Source organism: Schistocerca cancellata, chromosome 3 (genome assembly GCF_023864275.1).
Source record: "Schistocerca cancellata isolate TAMUIC-IGC-003103 chromosome 3, iqSchCanc2.1, whole genome shotgun sequence".
NCBI lineage: Eukaryota > Metazoa > Arthropoda > Insecta > Orthoptera > Acrididae > Schistocerca > Schistocerca cancellata.
In genome coordinates this window covers 580,923,655-580,946,862 of record NC_064628.1, presented here as the reverse complement: position 1 = coordinate 580,946,862, position 23,208 = coordinate 580,923,655, and the positions used below count along the sequence as shown (strand labels likewise).

The 23,208-nt window shown below is 37.3% G+C and overlaps 1 protein-coding gene across 1 annotated transcript in view; it reads left to right on the top strand.

The window, feature by feature from the left end:
- Positions 1 to 23,208, top strand: part of LOC126176439 (zinc finger CW-type PWWP domain protein 1-like) — a 339,799-nt gene that overhangs the window by 150,917 nt on the left and 165,674 nt on the right. The window contains exon 7 of the mRNA XM_049923596.1: positions 7,021 to 7,122. Within this exon, the coding sequence (XP_049779553.1) occupies positions 7,021 to 7,122 (102 nt within the window). The remainder of the gene's footprint in view (positions 1 to 7,020; positions 7,123 to 23,208) is intronic.

The window sequence follows — 23,208 nt, the reverse complement described above, 5'->3', positions numbered from 1 at the left end:
TTTTGCTTCTGTTTCCTGAGAAGTTTTGTCTCTGGGCCCCAGACAAGGCTTTGATCTCGATCTGGTCCAACTTCTCAGTTACATTTTCCACTTCTTGCTCAGGTCTAGACACTGATTCAGTAGTGGGAGTACATTCCATTGGTCTTCACCCCGATGTTTGGGTTTCTGAGGCCTCAGTTTGCCCCTCAGATTGTTTTAAATTATTTTCATCAGTCGTGTCCATCTTGGTCCCACGAGATTTGGGAACCTACACAGTCTACACCACAGAAAACCTGCGTGGTGTAAGGCTACTTACTCAGGGAGGTCACCCAGTATCCCTGAGGCTACGTTTGCGACACATCTTCCCATGTCCCACACACCCCTCGGCACAGATCGCATCACACCTTGGGTTGGGGAAGGGAATTGGGTAAGGACTAGGAGTGGATTAGGAAGACAGGATGTTGTGGGACACTCTTAGTCTGATCCATCAGCTAAGGCCTTTCTGGCAATAGGTCCTGTACCTTCAGCATAGCCCTCAGCTTCAGGCAGATACGCAAGACTCTCCACCCGCATGGACAGTGGTTCGTCAAGATGGTGTCCCCTGGAGAGGACGTCTAAAGTGAGCAATATGATGGTCGTGTTGATTGTAATCTATTACTTCGCATATTAATTACCTTAGAACTTAACTTCGAAGTCCCCTGCAAGGTCCATGATTTATGGAAGAGGAATGATGAAAGGATGGTTTAATCATGAACACTTACATTCACAGGTACTTGAGAGACAAGCAGGAAGGAAAAAGCTGAAAAACCTTCACCGCAACACACATGGGTAGCAAGAGGGGCTGTTCCCTTGATTTTAACATGCGGAATAAATTAGTAAAATTTCTATTTGAAGTGAATTGCTATAAAAAGGAAGCATAATTCAGAATCATAATTTACTCAGATGTTCTACAGCGTAAGATCACTATGACCTTGGCACTGTAAACTTTCTCAATTCATCATGACCACATGGTCCTCACAAACAAACCTGTGCACAAAGGAAGTTACCAAGTGAGATGACTTGCACAAAATCCAGTTATAAAATCACAGAAATCATATGCAATATACATGCTCTCGTGAAAGTGATACTAAACAAAATGAACTGAATCACGATAAACTCAACATGGTTCCATGTGTTTGGTTAACAGTCTACACCATCCCTGGATTTTATCGCATTTAACAGTTGTGAATTAGCAAGTAAATTTCTGTGAATTGTATGTGATGGCAACACAATCATTGTGATACTCATCAAGCAATTGGATGGGTTGCCTCCAACTCTTTTGATTTCGAAAATATATCCTTCTGGAGATTGACATGACTTTAAAATACTTCTGTTGACATAGTGCAATGAATCTGATGCCATTATTGCAAGTGAATTCAAGTGTCAGAAAATTCTCAAGAGAATTTTGGCGTACTTTTTCTCCAACAAGTTGAGTAGGATTCTTAGATCTGTTCATTAGCTTCATCATCATCATCAATACTCAGACTTTCGTAGCTGAAAAGTTGGTGACACACTGCATAATCCTTTTAACAGTCTGTTCCCATTTTTGCCAGTCTTCTGGAACTTGAAGTAACTGGTCCCACATTAGTTTGTCTTTTCCTTTATCTAGTCCATCCACATCTCAGTGGTCTTCCCTGTAGTCGTTTCCCTTGGATGATCATCTTTTGCAATCTATCCTCCTTGGAAAGGACATTCATCCAAGACAAAGTCCTTATTATACATAATCCTAAAACCAATGTACGAGTGTGGTTTGAAAAGTTCTTGGAATGGAATAGAAAAAAAATACTTACATCACTGAAACCTTTCTTGTTTTTCAATGTAGTCTCCATGTAAATTAATGTACTTGGTCCAACGACGTTCCAGTGCCTTGATCCCACCTCAAAACTGAGTTTCCTCCAGGCCTGCAAAATAGTTGTCAACTTTGGCTATCAGTTCTTCGTTTGAAGTGAATCTTTGTCCACCAAGAAAAAATTTCAGCTTTGGAAAGAGATGGAAGTCTGATGGAGCCATATCAGGTAAATAATGCGGGTGCGGCAACAATCCCTACCTTAATACATGGAATTTTGTCATGACGACAGCACATGTGTGCAGGTGTGCATTGTCTTGTTGGAAGATAATTTTCTTCCTTGCTAAAGCTGGCCTTTTTTTTGCATATCTTTTATTGCAATTTGTCCAGGAGATTAGCTTAGTATTCTCCAGTAATTGTTTGCCCAGTGGGGAGATAATCTACAAACAGAATCCTCTTCGCATCCTAGAACACTGATGCCATGACCTTTCCCGTCAAAGAAATTGTCTTTGGTGGCAGAGAATAAGCCTGTTTCCATTGCTTTGACGGTTGTTTTGTCTCTGGGGTATAGTAGTGCAGCTAAGTTTCATCTGTGGTCGCAAACGGACGCAAAAGGTCTTGTTCGTTTCTCCTAAAATGGGCCAAACATTGTTCCATTATGTCAGTTCTCATGCATTTTTGATCCACGGTCAAGAGTCACGGCATCCGTCTTCCAGATAATTTTTTCATTTCTATTTCTTCAGTGAAAATGTGATATACCCTTTCAGATGACATCTGGCAAGTGTGAGCAATTTCACGCACTTTCAATTGGCAATCCTCCATGATCATTTTGTGCACTTTTGCAATGATTTCTGGAGTAGTGACATGTCTTGGCTGACCACAATGTGGAGCGTCATCTAAGCTCTCCTAACCAAATTTAAATTCATTTGTCCACTTGGCAACAGTTGAATATGGAGGAGCAGAGTCCCCCCATGTATTCTGGAAATCAGCATGAATGTCCTTTGCTTTCGTACCTTTTTTTATGAAGTATTTAATCACTGCTCGAATCTCCATTGTTTCCATTTTCGCAAATCACTATGCGGGAAAAACAGCAGGGCCACATCACCACGACAGCTGTCTTCCAAGAGCACTGATGTGGCATGTGTTTACGGACAACAGTCAAATGTATATCACATGAACAACTCATTGTGCAAGTGCTGACCTCTCGTGGTGATTCCAAGAACTTCTCAAACTATCCTCATAAAACAGGTCTATGAACAATAAAATACTGTTTTACTGATTTTTTTTAGAAACTTTGGAAAACTTATGATTTATTCTCTACAGTGACACTTTTAATTTGTTCTGTGCAATATTAGTGTAAATATAGATAGTTTAAATAATATTTTTCAATAATGCTTCATTTTTATTGAATGTACGCACAAAATTATGTGTGTTACACAGAAAAATGCTATAAATGTAGTTTTATGGGCAGAGAGGGGGGGGGGGGGGGGGTGGTTGTTTTTTGGAAGTTCTGCCAAGGCTGCAGAATACCTCAACAGGGCTCTGGATCTGTGAGTGAATGATGCACATTCTTTGTTTGCACTCTGAGAACAGAGTGCGATGAATTAAAAAGAAGTATACATTGTTAAATATTCGTTGGTGAATTTATTATTTGCATCTGTTCCTGTGATCCAAGTTGTGAGTATATCAGAGTATATTGAATATGTCAGTTTCCGCTTTTATGAATGTATCAGAGGATATGTCATGTCATGTCATTTTCTTGTGGTTACAGTCTATGGTATTATGTAAATAGTACTGATCAGTTCCATGTTAAGATACCTTCATCTTAGGTTCTATTAATAAACAAATTAAAAGTATTTAAATATGTTTACAGTGATACATAAACATGCACTTAAATAAGGATTTTTGTGTGTTTCTGAAATGCGTATTACAGACTGACGGATTCTATACCACATGGTTCAGTCTACATTATAATGTAAAATAATGCAATAGGAACTAGGAAGAAACCACTAAACGGAGTTGGAGATTAAGAATCTTACCGCCACTGAAATGGATCTCCTTCTGTACCACATTCAGATCTGTATGCTCACAGTGGATATCTTCTTTTCTTCTAGTATCATGAGTGGGATACACACTATTAGCTTTTTTTCCCTTATAATTTTATCATGATCCAGCCATGATTGTGCTGGGATGTGCAGGCAGTCTATGGAAATTAAAAAGCAGAAAAGCAACTTTAGCAGAAAGAATAAATACTGAAATTAGACATATTGTGGTTCTTAGTGCTAAATAAAGGAAATAGCACCTTAGTCCAGTTAATTGGTGTTCAAAACAGCTGTTTTCGTAACAAAATTGTGGAAGTTTTTTCTCAACAGTTCTGTATGTTTTTTGGGGTGCTGTATCCGAATTGCATGTTTGATCGCTAGTAGGTCGGCTTCACAACAGAAAATGCAAAAAACCTCGAAATGTTCACACTTTTTTCAGTTTTTCATTTATATCTTGAAACCTTTGTATTTTTCTGAGATGACCTCTCTATTCAAAACTAAAGTAGCTAAAACTTCCTATCATGTGCACCAGTCATGTTTGATTGTCTGGCAATCAATATTGACACTAGAGCACACAGAAAAGCAGCAATTTTTGCCTCATCTGTGTAAATGTCAAAGATGCCAGCTCCCACCCCTACAACCTGAAGAATATTCGAGTTATCAGCAAAAATCCCAACAACATGTGAAAGTATATTAAATTTACTGCAAGAGATGTGTGTAACATTCATTTTTCTCGTAAGGGGAAGGAAATTACGAAAAATGCCTTGTGCAGCGTACAGCCAGTCAACCTGTCCCACCCATCTATCTCTCATTGGCGCTTTACTTTCAGTGTATTACATTTCAGAGATGTTGTTTTGAATGATGGGAAAGCATGTATGATGAAAACGTTAACAAATTATATTCACAACAGATCAGGTAATGAATATGAACTCTGCATGTAGTAACACACATGTCATGAAAAGAATAAATTTCAACCAGAATTGGCTAGTCACTTCGAGTGGGTTCTTCATCTGGGAAAGAAAGAAGGCATTTAGTGATAGATACATACGAAAGACATATATGCTACATAGTGAACTATGTTTCACTGATGTCGTGGTCACAGTTTCTTTGCTCGTCTTAACAAGCTGAGGGATAAGCCATGCATGACGTCTGCCTCAGCCTACACTGCATCAATGAAAATGGCTTCCCTCCCACTGAAGTGGCAGCTCAACAACACACCTTTGGAGTTTTCCATCAAGTGCAGCAGTGGATTGGAAACTATTTGGATCCAGAGCAGTGGGAGTGGAAGTCGACAAAATATGGGTTGACTCCTATTACCACACTGAACCTTCAGCTCTCGAGAGACTTCTTCAGATTATCTTGCTAATGCAAGACAGAATACCAAGGTCACTGTGGATGTAGGCAAGCAGGACTGTTCTGCTCAAAACTGTGCCATCCACGTGAAGGCTTGAGATTTAGCATTGAGGGCAGTTTTGATTTAGAAGACGAAGATGACTTGGATGAGTCCCTTGCGGTACCGCTGTCTAGAGCAGCCGAGGTGACAAAGGTATTAATTCATTTACTATTTTGCAGCCTTATACATCTTTATTAATCAACTTTCCCTGTTTCCCTGTCATAACATTAACCATTCAGTTAAGCTTTTTAGTTGAAGAACAGAAACAACTCACTGCTCAGCCTGGGCCTTCCACAGCCATTGACACTTTGGTTGGATCTTCCATCATTGCCCAAGACCCTTCACTTGGATCTTCTAGTGCCCAAGAAACATTGCCTGCACCCATGTCATCAGTACAGGTACGATAGTTCACTAAACAACTTATCCATCTTTTGCATCCATGTTCAATCACTGAATTCCTTCTTTCTTTCCAGATGGAAAGAACCTACTTGAAGTGATTACCCAATCCAGACTCTACAGTAACTCATTCCATGACACATGTACATTATTATATACAGATTCTGTATTCATCTTCCTGTTCAGTGTCATGTACGTGATATGTTGTAAAGATAACAAACATGCTTTCCCATCATTTGAAACAACCTCTTTGAAGTGTAATACACTGGAAGTATAGCACCTGTAAGATATAGACAGATGGGAAGGTTAACTGTAGAACGCAGAAGGCATTTTTCGTAAGTTTCACTTTGCTCCCCCCCCCCCTCCCCCCCCCATGAGAAAACTGAATGTTGTAGACATTTCTTGCGGTAAATTTAATGTTCTCTCGCATAGTGTAGGGGTTTTTGTTGATAACATAAACATGTTTTGAGTTGTAGAGAGTGGGAGAGGACATTTTTGATGGTTTTGCAGTAGGCCAAAGAATCTCTGCTTTAAGGCACACTGGAGCGGATTTGCCTATCTGTAAATTGTACATGAGTAATGCATTTTGTAGGATATTTTGGCTACATTAATTTTGTGTCAGATGGGCAACTTCGAAAAATCCATAATATTTTAGATATAAGTGAAACACTGAAACAAGTACGAAAATTTTGAGATTCCTTTGTGTTTTTCATTTTGAAGCCAAACTTGTGTTAAACAGCAAATATGAAATTTGGATTGAGCACCCCAGATAACTTATAGAAGCACCGAGAAAAAAAAAAAAACTTCTGCAATTCTGTTATGGTAAAATTCCCATTTGACTAGGCTACCCAATTGTTTTGCTATACAAACTCTGTAACACAACCGTCAAAACTCTACGATTTTAGACAGTGGTCAGGTGGCTTCACAACCTGACTTGTGCGGTTAAGTTTAAAGAGTTCAGCTTGCTGACCGTGTTCAATATACAGATTTCATTTTTATCTTCCTCTCCAGTGTCATGTATGTAATATAGCCCAGTTAAAAATCAACTAATGAAGTCTTTACATTAGCATCTGAGGATGTCTTTAGCATGAAATGTTATGTACGGAAGCATTTATTAGATTATGCCAAATGCCCATGTAACTAAAATCACCATGGATAGAAATACTGGCCATGAAAGCTGTCATTGTATAATTATCAGAATGATAAATCTTTATTCTGTGTAAACTGCTTTGTAAGTTAATGACAAGAAAATTTTATTTCCCAGTGTCTGTTTTCATGTAACTATAATATTTGCTTGATTTCATCTAAGGAAAGAAATCTTAATTGGTTCTATCATGTTGCTGTATGCCACAGTGTAATCCAGTATTGTTCTTTTTCTGTTAAAGATTGACTCTGAAAGCAGCCATCTGGTTTCTTCACAGCAGGAAACACCTTTAAGTCAGCCTCCAGCACAGTACAGTCTCAAACGGCGGCTTAAATGGCTACAGGTCAGAGTTTGTAATTCTTCATCTGTTTCTATCAAGTTTGCAAAATTTGGTAGGAATTATATTAGAATACCAATATGTTTCAGTGTAACTTTTATTTGTAATTTAGTCCTGTTTTTATCAAATCAGAATAAATTAAGAAAAATTGCATGTACTAAATTTGGGTTTCATAGATCAATAGAAAATCTTTGTCAAGGGAGACTATTTTCTTGTGTTGTAGAAAGATTTTTCACCAAAAGTACAGTACTTCCCTCTTTTACTTCCATGAACAGCCAAATATTACCAGCTTCAGAGTACTTTCCCAGTATGTTCACAGCACTCTTTAAAGCAAGGCCAGCTACGGCATGACAGACTTCACATGTGCAGGGCTTGAGCAGGCCAAGATCCAGCTTTGCTTGTCCTTCTCAGAAGTACCCAGAACAATGTGACACTTCATTGAGGATTGCAGTGTGGCATTTTTCAGTCGGCACGACTCTCTGAGTCCAGCAGAACTTTCTGAGTTTGACAGAATCATGATGTCATTGCTGTTTAACATTCACTATTTGTTTGCGTTATAAAGGACGTTTACAGGTCCAGTGGCTGTTTGTGCAAAAAGATGCAGTCTAGCGATCTGTCATGACAATCCTTTAAAATGTATGGGAATGGAGGAAGAGAGGGATGAGAACTTTCATTTCACATAAGTGAGGGGTACTGCTTATTTACTATGAAGCAACATTACAGTGTCATGCAGAGAGAATTTAAACATTTAGATGACAACGAAAGAGCAAAAAATTACAATGATCGATGGATGGGATTCATTGTTCTGTAAATCAAGAATCACTTCGTGCTAAATTTGCAGGCATAGAGCACTTGAAGAAATTGGTGATATAAATAGTAAAATCCTGAAGTGACAACGTTATTCCATTATCGGTTGCAATAGTTTTCAAAGGAAGAGTTATGGTACAGAGACTTCATATATTACTGCAAAGTATGTTGGCTAAGTGAAGGGGCATATCTGAAGTGATTTTTCGATTTAAAACTCGCTGTTGTTCAATTTATGAAGAAAAAAGAAGTGCAGGAATGAAAATTAGAACATCCAGAATGGATTGCAGACTACGGATTTTAAGTGGACTTGACTGCATGCTGCTCACAGTAATACATTGCAAGGTAACTTCTTTCTGATTTGATGAGTATGCATTTAAAAAGAAAATTGTGTTGTAGGAGGGACGCATGCTGACAAAGACAGTCCAATTCCCTAAACTCACTGGCATTAAAGAAAGCACATGGTTTGAAGAATTAATTGTAGACTTGCAAGAATTAAAAGAATAGTTTTATAAAAGTTTTGAGGACACTGTCAATCTCACATCTCTTTTCACACTGATTTAGAGATCATTTGCCATTTCAGTTGAGAACACCCTTGTGCATGTTCAGTCATAATGGACTGACCTGCGGGGTAATTCCAGTTTCAGTGACAAATCTTTTTATCTTAAAACAGTCCAGAACATCTACACTGCTTTCCTCAGGTAGATTTTCCAAGTCTCCATAAGGAGGTTGCAAAAGTACTACAATATTTCGACTGACATACATGTGTGAAAGACCTATTTCGATTATGAAACTAAATAAATCATGATTACATGGCAATGTGAGTGTGAAACTCTGCGAAAATCATCGGTGTCTGTCTTCATGCCAACAATTTATACTGGATAAAAATTATGTGTTCAGCATGCAAAAAATAATCAATAAATACTGAAAACTTGTTTTATTTATGATTTGTGTTGTTGAGAAATGTGAAATATAAAACCAAGTTGCAGCAATGTGACTGCACTACCATTTAAATGTGGTGTGTTCGCTGTTTTGCCCTTTTCCCCTCCTTGTGTCAGGTAGTGTGGCATGGAGGTGGGCTCGTGCTCAGGCATGGCCTGTGAGCTAAAATCTTGGCAAATCCTACTCTAAAACAATAAGTGTAAAGCAGATAGTACAGTATCCAGCTATTATAATGAATAACATCCTGCTACTGCAGTCACAGAATTGCAGCAGAAGTGACAGCTGAAAATCTCTTGACAGCCCATTTAAAGTATTCTGGTGGTATGAGGTGAAGTATTGAGGAATGTACAAGTGCAGGGACAATGTATCACATCATTGACATGTTATTCCTCAGAATATGTCAGAGAACATTGACTTGTTTTCAAAAATGCCTCAGATTCGGGCATTGCATTAGACACTTGTAAGAGAAGTTGTATGCATCCAGTGCCACTAGTAACAACATTATCGTAAATAAAAAACACAAGGAAAGCACTAAATCCTGTCATTCCTCTGGTACCCCTTAGGAATTAACTGGCAGGGATTACTGATCTTTAAAGCATTCTCTACAAACCAGTCATCAGACTTCTTTACAAGTTGTTGTGGGGATTTCTAGCATTTGATTCTGAAACAGTGGAAGATACTGTGGGGTGATGAGTCATGATATATGACCTGACACTAGTGTTGGCATATGTATATGTGGACCTGCAGATGCCTGGCAAATGGTGTTCACACAAATGGATTGCAGTGACAGTGAAATTTCTTGAAAATGGTATAGTGGTCTGAGGTTGATTTTTCCTGTTTTTAAGTTAGATGGTTAATTTTGGTTGCAAGGACAATGAATACAAGTTCATTTTAGATTGTAGGATGCTTCCAAATTTTCTGCAATGGGACCTTTTCTCTGTTCGCATAAAATGTTCGTGTCCACAAAGGAAAGTCTGTTGCTTCTTCATTTAGAGAAAATAGGATGGACTAATTACATTGGTGGACTCAAAGCCTCAGCTACAGCTGCATGGAAAGCCTTCCCCAAAAATTACACTGCAATAGTAACACAAGGAGATGCTACAGACTATTTACTTCAGAATGAATTTAATGGGTGCCTAGAGACGTTGGTCACATTGTATTTTAGTTGGACATTTAATATTCATATCTTTACACTGATGTTAAATTTATAGTTCCCCTCACATTAGGTGGTTCTGAAGAGGAATTATTGCTCTTGTTTTGTGGAGTTGTTAAATCTAACATCTATTTAGTATTAAGTTTGTTATAATGCTTAAGAACAGTTGAAAAACATTACTTCTAAAAAGTGTCAGCCTGAGAGGATTCTAGGCTCTGTTGGCAAATCAGATTTCCATGATATTGCATTGCTGTTGTGCCACCATCAGCTACACTGATTGAGCTGAAATCTCCCCTTGGAATTCCTTGTCCTCTCATCTTTTGAATGCTGGTAATGAAATTCAGGCAGTTAACTATGGTTGTAGAGGTTCATAAGAGCACAGTGCAGGGTCTGTCTGAGACATGTTATCATGTTCTGTGCCAGCCAAGTGAAAGGTCATTGAAGACAGTTTTGACATAGAAGACAAAGACAACCTGGACGAGCCCCTTGTGGTACCTCTGTCTGAAGCAGCTAAGGTGACAGAAGGTATTAAGTCATATAACGTTTTGCAAAAAGCATCACATTTAATTATGCAAGACAATCTTTTGAGCCATAGTTACACAACTTTGATAATTTCATTGTCTTTAGTGTATGTATTTATTGCCTCTTTGAAGATGTTGCTATAGAAGTTGTGCTTGGAGTTCACATCTTTATGTCTTTCTAATTAATGCATACTCAGTTTCACATCTACATCTACGTGATTACTCTGCTATTCACAATTAAGTGCCTGGCAAAGGGTTCAGTGAATCAACTTCAAGCTGTCTCTCTACAGTTCCACTCTCAAACGACGCGCGGGATAACAAGCACATAAATTTTTCTACGCAAGCCCTGATTTCTCTTATTTTATGGTGATGATCATTGACTCAAGAAATGATGATCATTTCTTCCTATGTAGGTGGGTGCCAACAGAACCTGTAGTGCTCTCTCATTGATGGTCTTATCGACACTGAGCTATTCTAAGCCAAATAAACAAAAGCCTGAACGATATGAGGGTCAATACAATGCTTGATAGCAACAGCAGTACTGTACGCTACACTGTTTTTAAAATGAAATGAAAGGTTGCTCATAGTAAACACTCAAACACGCAAGAAGTTACTACAAAGGTAACTGAAAAGAAGTCACTCCTGTTTGAAGCTCATAAAAATATGTAATAAACAAACAGTGTACTCGTCTTATTAGCAGCAGGAACTTGGGGTGGTCTCTCGCTGACAGTCTAACTTACACTTTTTATAGATTGGGACTAACATATTGCTTGTCAAGTTCTCCCTGACAATCGTTCAGTGTGGTTTTCATGTAAGACTTATGGGCAGTAGATCTAACACTGTTGAATGGTTGCAGATTCTGCTGCAGTCATTAGGAATAAGTAATTTTACTGTTACTGGGTGGCACTTGCCCTTAGACAGTACTGAATGAACATTTTCTGAATCATAGTGCTGAATGAACATTTTCTGAATCAAATGGCTCTCTGCATGCCAGTTTTCAGCTCTACTGAAGGAGTATTCCAGCTACATGGTATAATTCTCCTCACCTGATTGACCCACCTGCTTTCTGTTACCATCTTGCTTACTGTTTCTCCTTGCAATGTGATGTCATGGTTCTGGAATCTTTCCTGATTATGTGGACTACATACCTGAGAGTTTCTTAACTGATAAGTGATTGAAAGATATCTTATTATACAGCTGTCTTCTTAGCGAAACATGATTCATTTTCCAGTTATTTGTAGGTATCTATACAGTTTTACTAAAACTTTGCCCTGGAACCAGGTACCAGTTGCAATTAAAGGGCAACAAAAATTAAATTTCCAATATTTCATTGAATTATTGACCAAATTAAATTTTTTTAAATGCTATCATAATACATTCATTAAGAGGATAATATAATGTAAAAGTTTTAACACCAAGACAAATATTTCAGTTAGAAACTTTGTGTTTGTCTTGAAGCAGTATAACTGATGGCCCTCAAATACACGCACTTCATTCATGCAATATTTGAGAATGAGAGCACGTAGCGACTTCCACCAAATATTACACATAATTTCAGTGCCCCAACAAAATGATAAAAGGAGAAAAGTTTATTGCTTACTACATTTTCATTGTTCATGCAGTAAAACTTCAATATCATGTATGACATTTTAATTTATTACTTCTTTAGTTCTAAATCTATTCGGACAAACTTTACATACAGTATCTATATATATTACTTAATATGGCTGCAAAATTATATTATTGTACAACATGTAGTTCCAACAGATAGGACAGCATAAACATTGAGGTGGGCGAAAAACTAGATTTTCTTTAAAATGGAGAACAAATTACCGTGTTTATATTTATTCAGTGTTTCATAATGGAGGCACTTAGTGACTTCCAACAAACTTTAAGCATAATTTCGGACCTTTCATAAACTTTTTCGTTCTTACATGTTGAAAGATAAATATTTAAACATCTGTAGTTAAACCAGTACACAAGAAAGGAGATATAGCATCACCAGATTTGTCGACCAATATCACTTATACCTATAGTATCAAAAATAATATAATAATGCATGCATAAACAGTTGAGTCAATATTTTGAACATAATGACACACTCACCTCCTCACAGTGTGGTTTCAAATCTAGCCTTTCTACAGTCAAAGCAGGTGAGAGTATGGTAGCAAAAATATACAACTGTTTTGAAAATAAAGGTATTATCTGTGCAACACTGTTGAACCTCAAGAAAGCTTTTGATAAGGTCTCCCACAATATTCTCACAAAAAAACTCTACCTCTATGGAGTGAGAGAGAATGCTCTATGCCTAATGCAGTCATACTTGGACAATAGAAAACAGTTAGTTAAGTTAGTTAACAGTTAGTTAAGGTAAATAATCAACTGTCAGATTGTCTTCCAGTTGTAAAGGGCATACCTCAAGGATCTGTTCTGAGACCTGTATATAAATAATTTACCTGCAGTTGTATCATGTGATGCAGTGCTATATGCTGATGACACAACTCTCATCACATGTAATGCCAGTCTTGAAAATGTGCAGCACAGCACGGCAGTGGCAATAGAGAGTTGCACTACTTGGTTCGAGGCAAATGTGCTGCAGAAGAATGATAGTAAAACTGAAACTATTGTATTCAATCCGAATGCTCCCAGTCATGATAACAAAACAGTAAAATTATTAGGATTTCATATAGATCAAAAGCTCAGCTGGGATACCCATACAGGGAAGATAGGTGGCAAATTGGCACATGCCATATATCTGCTGTACAAGCTGAAGAGCAGTGTCAGTAAAGAACTTCTGTTTTATGCATATTTTGCATTCTCCCATTCACACCTGAGTTAGGAATACTATTATGGGGCAATTCCGTAGGCTCAAAATTAGTGTTTAAATGGCAAAAGAAAGCCATAAAGTGCATAGCAGAACTTAGCCCATATGGATCATGTTGAGATTATTTTAAGAAACTAAATATAATGACAGTGCCCGGCCTGTATATTTACAACAGCCTTGTCTTCGTTAAAGATAATCTGAGTAAATTTGACTTAAGGAGAACAGTTCATGACCATAACACAAGAAGTGGACATACAATTAATATGTCATATGCTAGGCTTGCAAAGACACATAACGGCTACAAATATCTTGGTCCTTTCCACTTCAACAAATTACCTGAAAATGCCTACACAGTGCCAGTAAATAAATTTAAAACTAGTCTTTCGAGGTGGATCAAAAGTAAAGTAATTTACTCTGCTCAAGAGTTCCTTGAGTATGTGACAAATGACCCACTTTCCTTATGAGATTGAACTATAAATTAACTGCAAACATCTACATCCACACTCCGCAAGCCACCTGACGGTGTGTGGCGGAGGGTACCCTGAGTACCTCTATCGGTTCTCCCTCCTATTCCAGTCTCGTATTGTTCGTGGAAAGAATGATTGTCGGTATGAACTATACACATGCCACACTGTGCAACTATTTTATTACTGTTTCATGTACTTATTGTCAATTATCTATTTTATTATTTATTTGTCATTCACTGGACTATGTAGTTCATTTATATTGTAATTGATCTATTAGGAAACTTTGTGTTGTTATTGACATTTGCACAAATATGTATTGTATCCATTCTGGATTATTGTATTATAGTTAATAACATTTTTCATGTCGAAGTTTATATTATTATTATTGATATTATTATTACGTAAACACTGATGACACCAATTGCATGTAAATATGTTCAATGGTGGATTAAAACATTTGTATTTGTTTTTGTAAAGTAATCAGAAGTTTGAGGCTGTTTTACACATTGGAGTTCAATTCTTTAAAGAATCAAGGGTTTACTGGTACCATTCTAAGTCAGAAATCATCTTAATATATTTGTCCCAGATTCTTAAAAAAATCGGACTCCCATGTTTAAATAGCTTCAAACTTTTGATCACTTTATAAATGAAGTAATGTGTTAAATAATTAATTTTAAACATGTAAGCAAGAAGTAGTATAGAGGAGGTTTGAAATTACGTTTAAAGTGTTTTGGAAGTTGCTATGTGTTCTCATTATTAAACATTCGATGACTATAAACTGGCTAATTTGCACTCTATTTTAACCAAAAGCTGGTTTTTCACATGTTTCAATATTTATGTTGCCATATCTCCTGAACTGTGTGTTGTACAGTGATACAATTTTCCAAAATACATTCAGTGGTAATGTGTATACTGACTGCAAAATGTGTTTTGAATTAAGTTAGTAATAAAGAAGTAATAAATTAAACCATTGTGTCAGATGCAGCAGTTTTAAAGCCCCAATTTAATCCTCGTACCACTGAAAAGATGAATGAAATAGGTGTTAGTGTCAGTGGTGTTGAGAAACATTGAAATTGTTAAATAAAACAAAACTCCAGGGCCTTATGGAATCCATGTCAGATTCTGTACTGAAGTTGCAGCTGAGTTAGCCCCTCTTCTAACTATAATCTATTGTAGATCCCTTGAACAAAGAACCATGCCCAGTTCTTGGAAAAAGGTGCAAGTCACACCCATCTACAAGAAGGGTAGTAGAAATGATCCACAAAACTACCATCCAGTATCCTTGACATCGATTTGTTGTGGAATCTTAGAACATATTCAGTGTTCAAACATAATGAGGTATCCTGAACAGAATTACCTCCTAAATGCCAACCAGTGTGGCATCCAAAAATGTCGATCATGTGAAACCCAACTTGCACTTTTCCCACATGACATACTGAAAGCTTTATATCAAGGCAGTCAGGTAGATCCTGTATTTCTCGATTTCCGAAAAGCGTTTGACTCAGTACCACACCTAAGCTTATTGTCAAAAGTGTGATCATATCGGGTATCAAGTGAAGTTTGTGACTGGATTGAGGACTTTTTATAGAGGGGATGCAACATGTAATTTTGGATGGAGAGTCATCGTCACGTCTAGGAGTAACTTCGGGTGTGCCCCAGGGAAGTGTGTTGTGACCAAGTGTCTTCGGACCCTTGCTGTTCATGTTGTGTATTAATACATACATACATACATTAATCCTTGTTCCATAGATTATGAAAATGACATTTTGTATTATATGGAACATGTCACTTTAACATAAGTTTTCTTTACAGAAAATAATTAATTAATTTTTGCTGACAATATTAATCAGGCTTTTTGCAGATGATGCAGTTATCTATGATGAAATACTGTCTGAAAGAAGCTGCATAAATATTCAGTCAGATCTTTAGATAAGATTTCAAAGTGGTGCAGACATTGGTTACTTGCTTTAAATGCTCAGAAATGTAAAATTTTGCACTTCACAACATGAAAAAACATGTAACTTATGACTACAGCATGAATGAGTCACTGTTGGAATGGGCCAACTCATACAAATATCTGGGTAGGGATGCGGAATAGAATGATCACACAGGTTCATTCGTGGACAAAGCAGGTGCTAGACTTCGGTTTGTTGGTAGAATATTGGGGAAATGCAATCAGTCTACAATGGAAATTGCTTACAAATCACTCATGCAAGTGATTCTAGAATATTGCACAAGTGTGTGGACCTGTACCAGATAAGTCTAACGGAGGGTATTGAATGTATACAGAGAAGGGTAGCATGAATGGTCCCAGGTTTGTTTAATCCATGGGAGAGTGTCACAGAGGTACTGAAGGAACTGAGCTGGAAGACTCTTGAAGATAGACTTAAACTATCCTGAGAAAGTCTATTAACAAAGTTTCAAGAACCAGCTTTAAATGATTAGTCTAGGAATATACTACAACCCTCTATGTGTCACTCACATAGGGATTGTGAAGATAAGATTAGAATAATTACTGCACACACAGAGGTATTCAAACATTCATTCGTCCTGCATTCCATACGTGAATGGAACAGGAAGGAACCCTAATAACTGGTACAATGGGATGAATCTTCTGCCATGGACCTCACAGTGGTTTTCAGAGTGTAGATGTAGATGTAGAATAGCGAAAATCTAGAAGTGACAAACATTTTTTGTGGAGTCCTTTCAGTGAGAAAAAGGTTCTTAAAGGTTTGAAATTATGTGTAAACGATGTTGTAAGTCACTAAATGCTCTCATTCTCAAACACTAGAGGAATATATTCTGGATATTTTCATGCAGTGATTTATGCTGCTTCAAAACATATACACAGTTTCTAAATGCAGTACTTATCTTAATATGTTAAATCTTTTACATAATATTATACTACTTAATGATTAGATTATGACGGCATTTTAAATTTTTAAATTTTGTTAACAATCATATGAAATACTGAAATTCAATTCTTTATTGTCCCTGGAAGCCAACAGATAGCCAGCCTGCAACTGAGACTGTTTACCATGAACTGGGTTAGCTGTTTAGTAATTTTTATTTATTCATGTCCAAACTTTTTACTCGTACATATTATTAATGTAAGTATTTACATGTAAAGATAAGAGAAGAAGTACATAAAATGATATTTACATCAATAATACAGTGGTGTGTACAATCTCAGAATGTTATATGTAGGAGCCTGTTAGCAGAGCATTTGATATAGGTTACTTGGATTTGCTAGTGCCTCTAGTGTCACAACTTAGTGTGACAGTAATTAGTCAGAACTTAATAACACTTAACATTTGATTTGTCATACTTTTTATTGAGTAGTATGCTTTTACCTTAAACCATTCTGCTAAAACAATTTTAAATTTACTATATAGAGGATAGGCTGAGCAGTCTGTTGCAAAATCTGCGATAAAGATGTAGATGGCTTTTATGAACCTTAGTTAGCCTACTGTAGGAAAAACAGGTGATTGTCCATTTCTAGTATTGTGTTCATGTATTGATGTAAGGTTAAAATTATTTAAATTCTCACTGAGACAGCTATACATAAAGAAGCCAGGGACCCTCGTAATAATAAGCTCTTTGAAATGATCTTCACATGATTTTCTTGGGGTTAGTGCCACTATACATCTGACAGCCTTTTCTTACCCTTTGAAAACAGTTTTTGAGCCAGGGCAGTCACCTCATAGAAGTGTTCCATAAGTAAGGTGGGAGTGAAAAAATGCAAGATTGGCATACATCTTTAGGGTTTTGTGTACATAATTCCTCAATTTATACAAGGAGATAAATCACTTGAGACTGTTCTGAGCACAATTTTTCTGAGTGACTCACCCAGAAGTGTTTCTATTCTATGTAGAAATCCAATAGTTTAATTATTTTAATATCTTCCTTGTAGATACTTAAATTGAAAACAATGTCTTCAGTTTTGTTTTTATTTGTAAGTAGTTTGCCTGGAACCAATTAATACATCTGTCCATTTCTGTGTTTAAGCTGTGTCACAGATCCTCTAGAGAAAAAACTTAATATAACTAGAGTTATATCATCTGTGTACAGTACTGCCTCACTTGGCAAGAATAATGATAAATCATTTATATATACAATGAGTAGAAAAGGACCAAGTAGCAAACTCTGTGACATGCTTTTATAATAGGTAAGTGGCCTGATGTTTCATTGTTTACAGGTACTATCTGTTCTAGATTGGTTAGGTACGACTCAATAAGGTGAAGAGCATTATCTCAACTCTGTAGTACTGGAGCTGTTTGATAAGTATACTATGGGAAACAGTATGAAAAGCTTTTCCCATATCTGTATGGGTTCACAGGTTGTTTTTTAGTGTCAAAACACTCATCTATTTTTGTGATATTCATCTCAACTGCTTTGACAGTGGAAAAATGGGGTCTGAAATCATCTTTTGAGGAGCTGTGTAGATTACTTCCCTCTAAATGCTGATTCATCTGTTTGTGCATACAATATCATGTTTTGATATGAGTGAGATGGGATGATAGTTATCAGGCGATGCTGGAAAGATTCCTTAATGAAGTGTTCAGTTGATGTTTTTGTTTAGTTGCAGTGAAATGTCTTTTTTATATTTTTTATTACATAATTTGAGAGTCCATAGATATCACTTTTGAGTTGTTAACTTTGGGAGTTGCATCACTAACTTGTCTTAAGATACACAAGACCAGAAGAAGTCATCAGATGATTTACTATCCAGAGCTGGGAGCAAGGCTTCAGCTTTGTTTACGTTTTCAGTGGTATTTTTATTCAAGCCAGAAATGGTTATGTGCGCATTTAAGGTGTTTGGTTGGATTGGAATGCTGTTGTGTTTATTTTCAGATATTATTTGTGTTTTAATAACTTTGCATGCTGCTTTACACTCGTTTGTTGAGTTGAGTATATAGTTTCCATTGGCTTTCCCCTTGGCTGCTCAAATTTCTGACCTGTACACCTGTCCCACTGCTGTGTAAGTTCCCTCCTCAGCATAATATCAATGCATTCTGTCATAGTGTTCCATCATTTTGTCCCTAAGTTTGCTCATGTGTGGAGTGTACCAGTTCCTCAGTTGTTGAAGTTTATTACAACAGTTCTTCTTGATGTTTATTACAACAGTTCTTTCTTTCTTTTCCTTTTTCCCCCCAACAACATGAGTCAAGGATTTATACTGATAATTCCAAAAACTTCTGTGTTTATTGACTGGAAAACGTATTATTAGGGAGTATTGTATCCCAGTTTATGTAGTTTGAAATGGTTTCTAACTGGTAACAGTAGGTATACTACATTAGGCCAAGAAGCCTCTTCATATTATTAGCTACATAATTATATCTGTGTCTTGTATCCATAAAATACTACAACAGTTTTTTCAAGGAATACTGCAGTGACATTTGTTATTCTTCGAATTTTTCAACTCTTCTATCTACTTCTCTCTTCATACCTCAAGTATTTCCGAGAAGTGATCGAAGATGCATGAAGCTATTTACAGTTTCTAACACTATCAAACTGTGTGTAACCTTAATTTGCTTTGTTCAGGGAGGAGCCTCAGTTGCAGCCATCAGACAAACACAGATCACACTGCTGGTGCCTGAGTTGTGAACTCTCTTTGTATGCCAAGTAGTGGATGCCTACCCAATTTGAAGCACTAGCACTCCAACCAGTGGCTTCTGTCCCAGGTGGCTACTTCTCAGCCTGGGTAGAACACTGGGGGAGAGTGTGTAACTGGAGTGAGTGGTGTCTGCAGTGCAGTTAATGAAACTATCACACAGCATTGTCTACACTGAAATGAGAAATGGCTACAATGCCAGTAACCTGGCAATGACTGCTATCCAGATAACTATTGCTCTGGTGGGATAGTGCCCTTGTGTGAGTTCCAGTTAGAACATTTGCAAGTGCCAGTGCCAGTTTTGTATCCTAAAACTTGTCATCTCTTGTCTTTCACTGAATGAATACTATTTAATAACAATGTGAGACCATAGTCTGAATTTTTGCATTTGCTGCCCATCTCCAGGCTAGAGTGTCTTAGTCATATATGTAACAGTTTGAGATGGGGGGAGGGGACGGGAAGTGAATTTCGGCTTTATTTACTTTTTCATGTGCTGCTTTAACTATAAACATGAAAAGAAACAAGTTGCCAGGGACATAATTTTTACTGCAGATAAATACTCCATTTACCACCATTGTACAATGTGTAAAAGGGCCTAATGGTTTTATCTGGTTTTTAATAAAGTCAATGGGCATTATTTCTACAAGAAGGAAAACAGAGCACTACACAATGTAATTTTCACCTTTATGACTGGCATTTATTGATGTCTTTAAACAATATCTGCAACACTATGACAGAAAATAAATTCTAGAAGCATATTGCTACTCAGCTTACTACATTGTACATTCAGTGTTATGACAAACATTGTACTGTTCCACTATGTCTTTATATTTGTCTCTATAAAATGCAATTGATTTAACCACATACCTTATTTCATAACATTATATAAGAGAGAGAAACAGGCAGAAAACTATTTTTTACATTAAACATTCCTCCTACATTAACAAACAGCAAATAAGCTATATATCTTGCTCCCCTCTCTTCAGCTTCTGGATTAAACTCTACATCAACTTTCTCAGTGCTAGGAGACCATCTAATTTTGACTGGAAGTGACATTATGAAAAGGATAATTGCTACTCACCATGTAGTCGAGATGCTGAGTCACAGATAGCCACCACAACGGCCAACAAGGCCTTTATCTATTTTTGTTTTTGACAAAGGCCTTGTTGGCCGAAAGCTTTTTTTTTTTTTTTTTTTTTTTTTTTTTTTTTTTTTTTTTTTTTTTTTTTTTGAGAGTAGCAACTATCCTTTCCATAATATTGTTACATTCCATCCTGCATTTTCCACTGTTTGATTTTTCCTGGAAGTGTTAAGGCATGGCCTTCAGTTTCCTCTCATTCGTTTGTCCATTGCATGCACAGACTCTTTCTGACTTGTACTTGATGTGTCGCTTACCCATAGTTACCCCTCACCTACACTGTGGAAGTAAGGTGAACACCTACCCTAATGTCTATAGATGGCTATTTCTTTTGGTCCTGTATGAATGTCTTTATTCAGAAACCATGTATAGAGATGGGTCTAGAACTAATAGGTTTGTGTTTGTGTACACTGTTTATTGTGAACTACAGATCTGCGATTTGTAAACAATGTGTCCGCAGTGGAGTCAAGCCTTCACTCCTACATTACAACCCACTGTAACTCAAAGACAGAAAACGTTCCTGTTGCTCTGTAACTCACTGAGCTCTCTCCAAGTTATTAACGAATGCTACCCAGGAGAAACGGTGGTTTTGAAGATCAAGATCTAATGTCTCCACAAAGCTAATACTACCGCCATGTTTATCTGGATGCTGGTGTGCCAGGAAATAAGCTCACTGATGAACTGGCTAAAGGACCAAATACTTCTGAAGTAATGGACAGTGAAATACCTTGTACCAACCTACAATCTCAATAAAGACAACTAGTCTTGAAAGCTGGAGGTACTAAGTTGAGTTGTAAGCTATTACAACCCCCTGTCCCCCCAAGACTAAAAATGTGATTAAGGTAAACCATACTACTTGAGTTCCTACTGAACTTCCTTCAAAGAATCTATCACTTTATGCAGGCTACAGATCAACCGTAGAAGGCTTACTTATAATCTTTTCTTATGGCTTGAAGATCCATTCGACATAGTGTACTATGCTGGCCATCATGAGGAGAGAACTGATGCCAAGTGCTTCTCTGCCCCTTACGCTAGCTGATATTGAAAGTTGAAACAGCTGTCAGAGAAGTTTTAAGATTCATGAGAGAAAATGTATTTTACCACGAAAGTTGATGATTGTCTTGCCTTACAATTGATGTGCAAGTAGAGTGTCTTTCCACAATCTGCATTCCACACCCGCAACAATATATATAGCATTTTAAGCATTCAGTCCATTTAGCCCCAGAAAACCTTGTCTGTCTTTTTTACCTTTTTTAAACTGATGTTAGAGCATTTCCTGCAGCCTTAAGTTTGTATGTGAAATGGATGTAGAGCAAGAGAGTAATTATCTGCAGTAGAAGCGTCAACAAGCCTTCAGCCGAGACCTCTCCTGCACTGACTCCCTCTGACACTATCCTTATTTTCTTAAATGGATAACATTTATTTTGTCCTCCATAAATCCTGAAAGAGCGGTTGTTAGACATCTGAACATTCCCCCCCCCCCACCCCCACCCCCACCCCCACCCCACCCCCACCCCCTCTGCTTGTATTACTTTAGTCAAGTAATGGATTACAGGATCTTGTATGACAGCAGAAAAATTTGATTGTTATTTTCTGTTGCCCACCTCACTATCATTAGCAGCAGAGTTCATCTAGGATGGAGAGACTGATGCCCATGATGACCTAGTACCTGTAAACCACAAGTATCATCATCAGTCTGAACATGACAGGAATAACAGTGTCTAGGGGATGGGTTTGCTATATCATAACAGTTCAGGTTGTACAGAGCATGCTGTTATGATAGTGAAAAAGAGTGAAACCAGTGGGTTTGAAGAGTTATAAGGGGCATGCAGTGTAACAACAGCAGGTGAGAAAATAACCTTGTTCCCGTTGTCATGATAAAATTGCTCCTCTCAGATAAACCCTACCTCAACATGGCCTATGTTGATGGCTACATAGGTGTCAGTTGCACCATTCTCTGTTGTATGGCACTGTGTCCAAATGGCAAACATAATGTTTTGGATGTTCTTTGGAAACAATATATGTTTTGATTCTTATGTGTTGAAGATATCTGAACAGAAACTACTGCATCAGGCTACTTACGAGATTTGAGTACTCCCCATTCCTCAGGCAATTCCATGCACCAGCAGGATAATGTGTCGCTGCATGTTGTGAATAATGAGATAACCTCCTTCAAAGAAGAATAGGTACCGCTAGTGACCTGAACAGAGGATCACCTGGTGTGTTTCCCACCAAATTTGTCTTGGATGTGGTTGGAAAACTACTTGTTCGTATCATTATACGAGTAACCACTGTTGGTGCTTTTTGGACTACATTACAAACTGTGTGGTAGGAAATGCTCATGGATAAGCAAATTGTGAATCCGTACCACAACAAGCATGATATGGCATCACATCATACTGTATTCTCAAAATCAGAGTTCACTAATAGTTCTGTAATTCAAGTTGAATGTGTTTTATCTTGTACTTAAATTGCATATATTATTTTTTTGTTACGCCTATTGTTCTTGGTGTTGCAATTTTCTCAAACCTCAGTAAATACTGAACAGCTTGACTGACAGATGACATTCTTATCTTACTTGTCTCCAGAAGTAGTAGATAATGGAATGGTAGCTGAGCAGACTTACTGA